The 14341-nt window shown below is 37.6% G+C and overlaps 1 protein-coding gene across 3 annotated transcripts in view; it reads left to right on the top strand.

The window, feature by feature from the left end:
- Window positions 1-2891: 2891 nt before the first annotated feature.
- The window catches only part of LOC137636433 (uncharacterized), a 29916-nt gene continuing 18466 nt past the window's right edge, over window positions 2892-14341 (top strand). Inside the window, exons 1-4 of one of the 3 annotated variants that reach the window (XM_068368856.1) lie at window positions 2892-3207; window positions 8742-8846; window positions 10140-10230; window positions 11861-11998. In XM_068368856.1, the coding sequence (XP_068224957.1) occupies window positions 8825-8846; window positions 10140-10230; window positions 11861-11998 (251 nt within the window). In that variant the 5' untranslated portion in view covers window positions 2892-3207; window positions 8742-8824. Of the gene's footprint in view, window positions 3208-3306; window positions 3349-8741; window positions 8847-10139; window positions 10231-11860; window positions 11999-14341 lie in introns of those variants that run through there. The other 2 variants (XM_068368858.1, XM_068368857.1) reach the window with 2 other exon arrangements.

The raw sequence follows: 14341 nt of genomic DNA, 5'->3' as shown, positions 1-14341 counted from the left end.
TAACCAAATAATATAGGTCCCCTTAATTAACCAAATATTATGGGTCCCCTTAATTAACCAAATAATATAGGTCCCCTTAATGAATCAATTAATATAGGTCCCCTTAATGAACCAATTAATATAGGTCCCCTTAAATAACCAAATAATATAGGTCCCCTTAATTAACCAAATAATATAGGTCCCCTTAATTAACCAAATAATATAGGTCCCCTTAATTAACCAAATATTATGGGTCCCCTTAATTAACCAAATAATATAGGTCCCCTTAATTAACCAAATAATATGGGTCCCCTTAATTAACCAAATAATATGGGCCACTTTAATGAACCAAATAACAGAGGTCCCCTTAATTAACAAAATATATGGGCCCCTTAATTAACCAAATGATGCAGGCACCATTAATGAAGCAAATAATATGGACCCCTTTAATGAACCAAATAATATAGGTCCCCTTAATTAACAAAATATATGGGCCCCTTAATTAACCAAATGATGCAGGCACCATTAACGAAGCAAATAATATGGGACCCCTTAATTAACCAAATAACATAGGTCCCCTTAATTAATAAAATATATGGGTCACTTTAATTAACCAAATGATGCAGGCACCATTAATGAACCAAATAATGTGGGCCCCCTTAATGAACCTAATAACATAGGTCCCCTTAATTAACAAAATATATGGGCCCCTTAATTAACCAAATGATGCAGGCACCATTAACGAAGCAAATAATATGGGACCCCTTAATTAACCAAATAACATAGGTCCCCTTAATTAATAAAATATATGGGTCACTTTAATTAACCAAATGATGCAGGCACCATTAATGAACCAAATAATGTGGGCCCCCTTAATGAACCTAATAACATAGGTCCCCTTAATTAACAAAATATATGGGCCCCTTAATTAACCAAATGATGCAGGCACCATTAACGAAGCAAATAATATGGGACCCCTTAATTAACCAAAAGAAGGGCCAACAACAGACCCATCTAGTATGATTAAGAACAAACTGATCATTTGGGCCGTGTGTAGAGTAACAAGCATCAGTTTATCATATTCTTGGAATCCCCCAATCTATTCTGCCTCCTCTTATCAATGTCACCTGATGTTTATGTTATTATTTTTATTGTTTCTAGATAAGGATACGCTTCTGCTTGTATGAGTCCTCTCGCGGGCCACTCCCCTCCTTGATAACAGAGACAGGGACAGATGTGTATTGGTTTTGCTTTGATGTAAACAATGTTGATTGTGATAATGGTGAGGAATGTAATGCCATTCTTCTTTTGATCACTTTTTTTTGTATTGCTGGAACAAATGTAAATTCGTTTTGCTTTAATATAAACAATGTTGGTTGTGATAATGGTGAGGAATGAAATATCTTACTACTTCTGATCACTATTTTTGTATTGTTGGAACAAATGTATATTCGTTTTGCTTTGATATAAACAATGTTGATTGTGATAATGGTGAGGAATGAAATGCCTTTCTTCTTTTCATGTTTTTTTTCTTTTCTTTTTTTTTTTGAATATCTATTTTTTCTTCTTTTGATCACTTTTTTTTGTATTGTTGGAACAAATGTATATTCGTTTTGCTTTGATATAAACAATGTTGGCTGTGATAATGGTGAAGTATGAAATGTCTTCCTTCTTTTGATCACTATTTTTGTATTGTTGTAACAAATGTATATTCGTTTTGCTTTGATATAAACAATGTTGATTGTGATAATGGTGAAGTATGAAATGTCTTTCTTCTTCTGATCAGTTCTTTGTATTGTTGGAATATTTATTTATTTATCATTCATTTTCATCAGTGTTTACTTGCATTGTTAGAATATTTATTAATTTATCATTCATTTTCATATATTCGAAGTGCCTTCCTTTTAGTCATTGTTGAATCATGATGTCCTCATTATTATCATGCCAATGATTGTCAGTATGAATTAGGGTACAGTGTTGTTGTTGTTGTTGTTGTTGTTGTTAATTCACTTTTAGGCTAACTACAATCTTTAACATCACTGTTAAGGGTTGTTATCTATCACAAAAAAACTATCCTACCGTTTTAAGCGTGTGATTATAGAAAATAAAAACAGTCCTATGCAGGTAAACTAAATGTTTAGATTTCCATAATAAAAAAAAATGGTTTCCAAAAGTAATTCTAACGATAAACCTTTACATAGATCGATATTAAACTTACAGCATACTAAAAAAAAAAAAAAGTTAATGACATCACACCCCATTTTAAAATAACGTTATAAATTATAGTGCAAATGATTTAATAACAGGAAAAATTACTCGTAAATTGCTAATATTCATTGCTTCAAAGCTTTAAGTTTTTGTTCACTCAGTTTTATAATCTTTTTATCAAGCAGGATTTTTACTTTTCATTCCCTTATCAAAGTTTTTTTTAAATGTGTGTGTGTGTGTGTGTGTGTGTGTGTGTGTGTGTGTGTGTGTGTGTGTGTGTAAGTTAATCCAGATGTGATCTAAAATGATACGTCTTTATCATGGTTGATTAGATATTCTTAAAGAAAGTGAAAAACCAAATAAACATAACAGTAACTCTAGGTAAAGAATGATTTTTTTTTACAAAAACATATTGTAAACCAGCTTGTCTTAATTAAAGATGCTTAGTATGGATTCGTAATGATCTATAATTCTACATTAATGTTTATTATTAAAATATCTATCTAAAGATAAAAAAATAAGCAATTTAAATAACTTATTTGGGTAAATTTAATGTTTTTTTTTTTTTTTTTTTTTTTTTTTTTTTTTTTTTTTTTTGACAGAAGAAGAATGTGATGACACTCCTCACAATGTAAACAACAACAACAACTAAAATTTCAAGAACACGACCCAATCTTGGCAAGAATGCAATGACAATCCTCACGATGTTAACAAAAAACTTCTTTTCAAGAACACGACCCCATCTTGACAATCACTTTACAATGTAAACAATAACTTTGTTTCCAAGAACACGACGTCACGACCCATTCTTAGAAATTACATGTACGATTGCTACAAACTTAACCCGTACATGACATGTCTGTTATCATTGCCTACGATATCAGCTTATCAGATAGTTTTCCTAGAATATGATGGTTGAAGATAAACGATAAACCGTACCACTTCTGAATAAGTGTTGTTCCTTCTTGGCTTAGAAACGGTGGTGTCCCACAGGGGGAAACTGCAAGCAACTGGGGCCCAGTAAGTTTTGTATATTTCTTTTAACCTATTTATTTTTTTTTTACCCTATTTATTTTTGCTGTTTTGTAGGCCTGAGCTGGTGTTATGGAAGGATATTTAGGTGGTGTCCCGCAGGGGGAAACAGCAAGCAACTGGGGCCCAGTCAAGTTTTATATATTTCTTTTACCCTATTTATATTTATTTTCTTTATTACCCTATTTATTTTTTTTGTTTTGTAGGCCTGAGCAGGTGCTATAGAAGGATATTTCGTGTGGAAATTCTGCCGATGAGATTTCCTTAGGATATATTAAACTCGAGTAACGTAATATAAGAGGGTAATATATTTTCATTTCGTGACAAAATACGTGAATTATTAATTATTTCAATTGGTTATCTTCTGTCTTATGCATTTCTAACCATTCTTGTGGATGCTAACCATTATTTGTTAACCTCCACCCCCTCTAGAGTTAAAACAATTACTATACTGGGGTATCCAAGTTAAACCCAGAGTTATTGGGTTGGGAAGCCTACCAAAAATAAGCATGTTGTACCAAACACTAATGTTATTTATGTATAAAATACATTAAAACCAGATACAGAAAATTACATAGGTCATGTGTCATGGGAAACTTGGGTTATCGTGTGGGGGTTGGGAACGGGATATGTCGTAACCTAACCTAATCAGGGGAGCCGAGTCTACTTTCCTACTTGACTACCCTAAAGTGACCTGCAATACCTATGGGCCTCGTGATCTAGAAAAGAAAAAAATTATCAAGTAGCATGAGTTAAACATGTAATTACCAATTATCTTTGTAAATAGATTTTATTCTGTTGATTAAACATAACCACTATTTAGGAAATGGAGAGAGTTATATTATTATTATTACTTGCTAAGCTACAACCCTAGTTGGAAAAGCAGGATGCTATAAGCCCAGGGGCTCCAACAGGGAAAATAGCCCAGTGTGGAAAGGAAAAATAAAATAGTTTAAGAACAGTAACATTAAAATATTTCCTATATTAACTATAAAAACTTTAACAAAATAAGAGGAAGAGAAATAAGTTGGAACAGTGTGCCCGAGTGTATCCTCGAGCAAGAGAACTAACCCAAGACAGTGGAAGACCATGGTACAAAGGCTATGGCACTACCAAAAACTAGGAAACAATGGTTTGATTTTGGAGTGTCCTCCTGGAACAGTTGCCAAAATATACATAACTCCTATCTGGGATATACATCACCATGTCATAAAAAATTTCTTTAGTGTTAAAATCATCCGGGAACTTCAGAACAAAATTTTGGCTAGCTTTAATCGGTTCATAATGTTAGTTAATGATTACACCAGAGAAAAAATTAGGAGAATATCCCAAAAGATTTCAACGATGGGCTCATATGTGCAATAAGTTGCCATTACATTTCAGGATATTAACTATTCTTCTTTGTCTACATCTTTTCCCACCTCTATGTGGGAAATATCCTGAAATATAAAGGCAACTTACTGCACATATGAGCGCATCGTTGAAATCTTTTGGGATATTCTCCTTGTTTTTATGCCAGTGCTGTTTGCCTTGTTGTTAACTGAGCTGTGAGTTATTATTCAGTGGCCCCTCTTATTCATAAACGACTCTTGCCAAAACGGCCCGCACTCTTCCATTCCCTGCAGTGAGTGTCAGGAGTAAACGAGGTTTAGCAGGGAACAGAAGGGATTCTCCTCCTTCAGGTTCATCCTCAAAAGGGAAGAAGCCTCGCCATCGGACTGCGTCAGCTCGACCTCACCATTCTAACTCTGCTCGGTTGGTTTCCTTTGGGCGTCTGTCAAGTATGTGTGGTGCCCGTGTAACTTCGCGACAACCCTGTGCTCTGGGGGCCTCCATTGCTTTCCATAGCAAAGCAGCGTTGGCCGCTGCTGTAGGGGACTCGCTTTCCACTGACGCGGTGCAGCAGCTGTAGCCTTCCTTGGGGTAAACTGGTTCTCCGGTCAAGGAAAGAGGCTTTTCAAGACTGGTAGCAAGGAGAAAGGTACGATACCTCCGGGAGTCGTCTGCTGCCGTATGTTAGGCAAGTGGACTGTCTTTTGTGTTTTGTGTCGTGGACAGGGTATCGCTCCCCTCAGTGTCACTATTCCAACAATAGCGGAGTTTCCTTTGTACTGTATCTTAGAGAGGAAAAATTCTGCTCAGTATCAGTAGTCAAAGGCTATCGCTCAGCCTTGAGCCTCGCTTTTAGACTAAACGCAGTTAACATTTCCTCCTCGATGGAAATGTCTCTTCATACAGAAATTTGAGCCCATCTGCCCTCTTTCAGAAGTTAGATCTCCTCCTTGGAATGTAGTGCAAGTGTTACATTCTTGGAACCTCTTCGTCAAGCATCAGATCATGACTTGACGGTAAAGAAGGTTTTCTCTTGTTGGCTCTGCAAAGAGAATCTGTGAGCTACATGGTCTGTCCTGCAACATTGCCTATTCAAGGGGATAGGAGGTGACACTTAGATTCGTCCCCGAGATTGTGGCTAAGACTCAAAATCCGGCTATAGCGGATCCTAGATTTGGGCCCTTCCGGATTGAGAGTCTACATTCTGTAAGAGATGACCCAGATCAACTGTTACTCTTGCCCTGTAAGGACACAGAAAATACCTAAAAAGAACTGCCGGAGCCCATCCTCAGATCAGCGGGCTCTTTTTGAGCTCGGGAAGAGTCAAAAGGAAGGTCACTAAGAAATCCATCTCTTCCTGGATCAGACAGGTAATCGAAAGAGCCATACAACCAGGCTCCTCACCCTCCGGTCGTCGACCCTGAGCTCATGAAGTCGGGTATCAGCACGTCTCTGGCGTTCAAAAAGAATTTCTCTGTGACGCAGGTACTACAAGCGGGCGCGTGGAAATGGCAAACCACGTTTACTGCCCAATACCTGCAAGACATAACCCACAGAAACCTAGATGCTTTTAACTTAGGGCCTGTGGTAGCTGCACAAAATGTGGTCAATAACACCTCAGCTCCCTTGTAGGACAAGTAGCAGTCGGCTGAGGCCAGATATTACCCGAGAGTAAGTCCAGAATGGATGTGTGAGTGACTGGCCACTTCCTATTTCATTCTCCCCTACCGTGGGGTTCAGCATTCGAGGAACTCTGCAATCTGCCCTCCTCTAACTGCAGATAGGTACCATCATCCCCTTGATGACCTGATATATGTGTAAATATTTATGTCCCCAATCTCCAAGTGAGGTGGAGTCGGGCAATGTCTAGGTTAAGCGCAGATTTTAGCTCCAAATTTACGCTTACCTGGTCAAGTCACATTGCTAAATTCTTACACCTCGCACAGATGGGTTAACGAGATCTCAGGGTGTCTCTAAACAGCTCGCGCGAAGCAATGAGTATACACCTCAGATCAATCACCAGCCATTTGGTTTTTGGACTTCCACCCACCATGGAGTGAGTCTCCACTGTAGAGGTTGGCTTCCACCAAGGATCCACTGTGAGCCCACTCCTGTTCTTCGTCATTCTAGATATTTTGTCATCTGAATTGGAAGAACAAAAATTTGTGGGAATTGATGTTTGACAATAATTTACACATATTACCTGATACACATTCGAAGAACTGCGAGAAAGGTTTTTAGCATGAATGCTCCCTAGAAAGGAATGGATTGAAGGCGAACAGTGGAAAGAAAGGCTAAGGATTAGTCGTAGAGAAAGATAGGAATGAATTTGTAGACTAGTTTTGAAAGATCTCATTTTACAACTTCAATATTCATAATTATTTCTGTTAATGGAGGAAGAAGACAGTGGCTCTAAGAGCATCCGTGAAACGAATCCACACAACCTTGGTAATAATGCATGAAGTACAGTACTCATTTACATTACTGAGTATACAGATCTTAAATGGAATTACAGGTAGCTAATATCATGCAACTGGAATGACACGGGAGCTGAGGACGTGTAATTTATTTTTCATTAAAGAATTATTTCACACCATGTTTTTGCTTTGCCCTGAATTACATGTTTCTAGAACCCGCTCTAATGGGTGAAATACTATAATGTGCATTTTGCCCGGTAAGCCAGTAGATATTGCAGGCTGCTACCAAGCAAGCAAGACTTAAGAGGCGGGAAAGCGAGTACAGTGGTGGTGAAAGAAGACAACGAGGATGAATGCTAAAGAACCAAGTGTACAATGAATGTCAATAGTGGACCCGCTCTTCCTGGCTTGTACAGTGGTAACGTGTTTGCCTCGCAATCGCGTGGCAAGAGATTGATCCCCGCCCAGGGCCGTAAGTTAAAGCTGTTTACTGGGGAGGCTACTGCTGTGGTAGGGCACCACAGTGGGGGGTTGGGCTTGCCCGGCTAACGTTCTGGTGAGCATCTATTCTGATGGAACTGGAACTGAAACCAGACACCTTTAAGGCCGATTCACACGATCCGTTTTCTTTCCGACAGGCTGGGTGGTGGCTAACCGCCGTCGAAATGTTGTACATTCACACGAGGCGTTCCGTATCCGTTTACCAGCGCGCAGTTTTCATTGTTTACTTAGACTCTGTCACGTGAGGACCGAGTAAATTACGATAATTTTGACACTTTAAGATGTTGGTTGATAACTGTGTTGATAAAATAAGTTATGCAACTTCATAATGCTTTATGCACCATGCCAAGAATATTAAAATTGCGATAAATTACCTATTTTATTTAATGCCTCTCCAGTCATTTTCCATATCTTTTATGTAAATTATTTCTATACATCTTGTTTGCCATGTCAAACATCTCCTCATATCCTTGAAAAGGTTCAATTAACCGCTAATACATGGTGTCAACAACAAACTAACTAATTTCTATGACTCTATACTATGAGGAAAAGTCGGGGTTGTAGGCCACGAAACGAACGGGTACAATACAGGTCCTCGTTCACACAAAACATCATCCACCCGCTGGTTGGGACGGATGGCTAACGTCCGTCAAACCGGTCGGGGTTTCTTGGGAAGAAAGCCGAGCCGCCTCGGAAGGGCGACGTCCGAGGGCCGCCGTCTGCCTGACGGGTCGTGTGAACAGTTGCATTTGAATACACGTAAGAAACCTAGACGCCGCTTAACCGACGGCGAGCCTGTCGGAAAGAAAACGGGTCGTGTGAATCGGCCTTTAACCTTTAATAAGACTTCATGGCAAAGATTGAAAAGCATCATTCGCAGTGTACGCCCTTATAAACCCTTTTATCTAACTGCTTCAGTTTCTCCCCCCACTAACCCCAATCGTCAGTTATTCCAAACTCCCTCAATCACTAAACATTAAGTGAATCTCCAACAGGATATTTCTTCTTTATACCCACCGATTACCATCCTTCTGTGGCTCTAGAGATTTCAGTCTCCTAGACTTTAGGGGCTTAAACCTACAGAGGCACTTATGGATTCTCTATTCTCAGTTTATCAAAAAGAATATTTGTAAAATGAAGTACTGTAGTTTATTTGTCTCATGGAAATATGATTACAGTATTGCAAGCGAGATATATATAGTACTGTACTGTACTTCGACATTTATTATATTTTATATAAAATGAACTTAATTTTTTTTCTATACATTTCAGGTCGAAATCTCCCGCATACGATAAATCTGCCTCGAGTGTCTTTAAAAGCATCTAGCGGACCTGTACGCTAATCATCTTCAATCATGATGTGGCTGTGGATTCCAGGTACAGTACTGTATCATGTATACTGTAACAGTTACAGCACTAATATAACTGTAGCTTTCCTTTTCATAATATTAAGTACAGTCTAGCAATATTGATTAGCTCTGTGGGCAATTATGAAAGTGGAGTGGGGATGTATGTATAAAGTACGGTATATTAATTTGAATTGCTAAGATTATATCCCTGCTGCTGCCTCCGATGCCTTAGATGACCGCGGAGGTAGCAGCAGTAGGGGAGTCAGCATTATGAAGCTGCATCTGTGGTGGATAACGGGAGAGGGTGGGCTGTGGTACCCTAGCAGTACCAGCTGAACTCGGTTGAGTCCCTTGTTAGGCTGGAGGACCGTAGAGAGTAGAGGTCCCCTTTTTTGTTTTTGTTTCATTTGTTGATGTCGGCTACCCCCCAAAATTAGGGGAAGTGCCTTGGTATATGTATGTATGTATATCCCTTGAAATATAGTTTCAGTACCAGTAAATATTTGCTTACTTTTCCAAGATCTATATTCTTATTACTATTATCATTATTATTATTATTATTATTATTATTATTAATTGCTAAGTCTATAACCCTAGTTGGAAAAGCAGGATGCTATAAGCCCAAGGGCTCCAACGGGGAAAATAGCCTGGCTGAAGATTTTCATTTATGTAGTACTGTATATGTAATGATGTGTCTACAGTAAAAAGTGGCTTAAAAAGTATATAATGGATTTGTGTGTGTCAAGAGGGTTCATAAAAGCTTAAATTTGAGAAGATAAAAAAATATGAAAAATTTAAAAAAAAAAGCAAAAAAATATACCATGGATTTCTGTATTTAGCGGTTTTTCAGCTATCGCAGGGTTGGGGGGCCAGGGACGGAACATCCGCGATAGCCGAGCGATCACTGTATGAATATTATTGCAATGTGTGTGTAAGTTATAATATCTTGTATGCCTTTCTTCCTTTTACACACACACACTCACTCAATTGTTGTTATGGAGAGACTTCTTCTTCTTCTTTGTCCGCATCTTTTCCCACCTTTATGTGGGGTCGATGTTTCTGGCCAGCGTTCTCCATCTACCTCTGTCCCACACTTCATCACCGGTTAAAGAAGAAGAAGACTCTCCATGAGAGCGATTGTGTGTGTGTGTGTGTGTGTGTGTGTGTGTGTGAGTGTGTGAAAGGAACGAAGGCATACAAAATTTTATAACTCAGACATTCATATAAATATTCATACAGAAATCCCTCGGCTATCGCGGACATTATGTTCCTGCCCCCAATCGTTCTTATGGAGAGTATTTATTATTTTTTTTTTTTTCAGCTGTGGTCCTGGTGGCGCTCTTCATTCTCGTTCTCTGCTGGTTATTTTTCAAGGACTACACCTGTTGTCCCTGTCGCCGTCGAAACAGAAGGTACTACAGTATTGTAATTACTTTCCCGTTCTTAAAGTTAATGTTCTCGTACTTAAAGTTTAATTTTTTTCTCATTATCTATTGAATTTAACAAGGTTGAAATTGATCTACGCAGTACTTACTTGCATTTAGTAAACTACTATTTAAAATTAGGCTTGAGAACTCTTGATGAATAATTACTTGAAGGATGTAAAGTGATTGTAAAGTGAAAATTTCCTTATAAGTGAGACTAAGGAAACAGTAGCTAAGCAATGTTTCATCTATGACATACATTATGTACTTTAGAATGTTCCGTGTTATTCATAAATTTAGTTCTTATGTAACATATCTTCTATTCCTCAGGAAGAAAGTACAAAAACTAATAGGTTAATAAGGAAACAATTCAAATACTGAAATAAAGACACTGTACTATACTACATCTAGTAATTCTAGAATATGGAGTCCAATTCTGAGCTAGCTCCAAGTATTCAGAAGGAAATAGATAGACAAAAGCCACTAAACTAATTTCAACACTAAGGCAGTTTAAATATAGATGGAAGATGGAACGTTTGAACTTATTTGATCTACGAACTCGTTGACTAAGGGGACAGTTAATAGAGGTATTCAAAATTCCTAAAGGAACAACTTGATCTACGAACTCGTTGACTAAGGGGACAGTTAATAGAGGCATTCAAAATTCCTAAAGGAATAACAAGTGTAGATTACAACAATATATTCACGCTTAGCACGCACCAGTCCAGAATTAAGCGATACAAACTGGAATTGAAAAGATACAACACTACTCAATGTGGTAATTTCTTGACATAAAGGGTGTCATATTGATTCTTGCATCTGGGGGTTGATCCTACAAAATGCCTTAATCAATTTCTTGGAAGCGTTTTTATGAAGACAATAAAAAGGGGAACATTCGTGAAGACAAAGCCAAAAACGAATTCAGTCGGAAGGTAGACACGAGAGAGAGGGAAGCGTAGCAAACCCATTTCATGTTGAGAGAGGATCTAATATATGACCATTCATTTTAATATCCAAATATACATTCTACCACTTTTTTTTCCAGGAAAACACTTTTTTTCATCAGGTTTTCTGGAGTAGAGTAGTTGTTATTCTGAGCTTTTACAGATAAAATATTAAAGTACAGGCAGTCAAAAAAATTCACGAATGTGGGTTAGAAACTACATTAACAGTTCTTTCCTTACCCACTACATGCAGTCGCATTTTCTACTGCTTTTTACAAGGAAAAAAAGCAGTAACATTAAATTAGCAGCAGGAAGAATAATGCGCTTCTTTTCATGAATAAAAAACGGATTTTGAGCGAAGCGAAAAATCTATTTTTGGGTGAGATGACCATGTCGTCCTGATGGAAGTTCCTAAAGGGTAGCTTCCTTGGGTATAATATACCCAAGGAAGCTACCCTTTAGGAACTTCCATCAGGACGACATGGCTTGAGCCCAAAAAGGGTTTACAAATGTTTTATGTTACAGTTCTGTCATGATATGACTAACAAATGATACATGTGTAGTTCTTAATCTTTTACTACTCTTGTAATTGTGATATACTTGTCAAACACAGCTTTGATTCTAATAGTTCTTTTTCTCTCTCTGTTCCTCGCCGTCCCATTCGCTCCGAGAAGTCCCGAACCAGTTCTTCCAACACATCATACATCTTCCTTTCCCCATGACCTGTATCCGCCCTCTGCTCCGATCCAGTACCCTATCACCCCAGGAGGTAGCCCCCACCTTCAGCTCGCTCACGCAGATCTTTCAGCGAGGCAAGTATTCAGACTAGAACAAGGTATTCCAACAGTAGATCTTCACAGCATGACGGTGAGAGAGGCTACCCAGATCGTCAGCGCCTTCCTCGAGCAGAACAGAGGCCGGCACCATCGCGTCAGGATCGTCACCGGGAGGGGAGTCCACAGTGAGAATGGAGTTCCTAAGGTCAAGCCAGCCATTGTACAGCTTTTGGAGAGTCAGAACTTGAAGTTTTGCGAGGTTCACAAAGGAGGTTGCCTTGAAGTTGTGCTTCCAAAATCTATTTTGCACTAGGTCTATGTTGGATGTCTATTATTTAGAGGGATTTCCTTATGTCTACGTTGGGGATTACGCTCGGATGTCTTGTTATGTTGCCCGTCAAAATTGTTAATGTTGCTTTTTCGTTCAAACTTTTTTGTACTCAATGTCTTTTGCTGTATAATCTTAAACGTTTGCATATACGTCTGTGTGAATTAGATTTGTGGGCTGGTTAATCTATTAATAATAATTGTGTCCAGTGACAATTGTACAGAGAGAAACTTTAAATCTGAATTTAATTTGTATATGGATACAGCTTCACAAGAATTTTGAATTATAACCAAGCCATTTTCACACAAAAAAAAAAAAAAAATTAAAAGAGATAAAATAGCAACACAAAGTTCTTGATCTCAGTTTCATGAAAAAAAAATGTTTATGCAGTAATATAAGCAAAATGTTTAGATTTGCAGAAAGACTGATATGTTCTCAATGGTGAAAAGTATTTAATATTCAATGTTTTCTAACATTTACCCTAAGTGTATATTCTTTAGGCCCAGACTCCTTGTGTGTCTATGCGTGTGAACAAAGACAATACTTTTCTCTGAACCATAAATTTCCTTTTCAATCTCAGGATTATCTAATTGCGTGCCTTTATAATACATGAAACTCCTTTAATTTTTAAAAAGTAGTTTCCGCATGTCGTCCGAGAGACGGAGACATTTTCCAAGACTTCCAAAGAACTGAATCCGAGCTGCCAAGACACAAAAGGAATCCTAAAGCCATATATTGAGTGCCACACAGTTCATCCCTGCCATTTATGCAATGGTAAAGAGTTAAAAGTGTTCCAGAGTATATTTTTAAAGAGGTTTTTTTGGTGTAATGTTTCTAGGCACCTTATTTTTGGTCAGGAATAAGTTTTTTTTTTTTTTTTTTTTTTGGGGGGGGGGTATCAGGAAGGATATTTCAATTATGGTAATCTTCCCAACATTTTCGTAATTGGAAAGCGACGTACCCTACACGGTGAAGGAGTGAAAGCTCAGGTGCTAAGGGATAATGGTGGGGTTAGCTCATTTCCAAGAAAACAGGTATTATCTTAACTGTTGTTTGGTAGTAGACAAAACAAGAATCTTTATCAGGAACAGGGTTCATTTTCTTAGTTCACTAAAGCATCCCTGCATAAATATTACCAGGTATTAACCCTTTTACCCCCAGGCTATTTGGAACTTTCCAACCCTTAACCCCCAGGCGTTTTTTTTTTTCCAAGCACATTTTGCAACATATATTTTTTTGAAATTGCTCTAACAGCCTTAATTTTCGTCATAGAGAGGTCAGGTAGGTCTCATTCTTTTGGAAAATGCTTGAAGTTTCTCATAAAGTTATCAAAAATATGCAAAAAAAAATGTAAATAGCAGTTTTTTGCAAGGACGTACCAGTACGTCCATGGGGGTAAAGGGATGAGTTTTGTGAAACGTACCAGTGCGTCCATTGGGGTAAAAGGGTTAACTGTTGCTTCTTCGTGGACAAAATAAGAAGTTATTTTCTTAGTTCACTAAACCGTCCCCGCGTAAATATAAAGCGAGTGGCGTGTGTGCGTTACGCTGATAACGGCCGTTGTACGAACTTCCCTTTGTATGAAATTCAAGTCATGATTATTTCTTAGTCAAAGTATATAAGTAGAAAAATGGAAATTAATGTCCATACTTGAATACCAGTAAGTAATTTTAGCATTTAGGTACATTTATTTCCATTGATAAAAACCATTTTTATTCACATCAATACAGGATTTTATGTTAAGGTTTAGTGATAAAAAGAATTTATATATAATTTTTTTTTTTTTAATTTGTTATAGACATTTATCAAGCAGTGCTAACTATTGTGATACAGTACAACTGAGTAAGATATACATTTATACTTATATATGCATACTGTACAATGCTGTATAATATATGTGGTAGGTATACCATTTACTAATAAGCAAATATATATATATATATATATATATATATATATATATATATAATTTTTTATTTCATATTTGGAGGTTGCAAGTACTTCTGGAAAGTCAATAGCCATAAATTTACTGATATTGAGTCTACAGAACA

The sequence above is a fragment of the Palaemon carinicauda genome, unplaced genomic scaffold (genome assembly GCF_036898095.1).
Source record: "Palaemon carinicauda isolate YSFRI2023 unplaced genomic scaffold, ASM3689809v2 scaffold297, whole genome shotgun sequence".
Classification (NCBI taxonomy): Eukaryota; Metazoa; Arthropoda; class Malacostraca; order Decapoda; family Palaemonidae; genus Palaemon; species Palaemon carinicauda.
The sequence above is the reverse complement of the archived record's forward strand: the minus strand, read 5'-3'. Positions and strand labels throughout refer to the sequence as shown.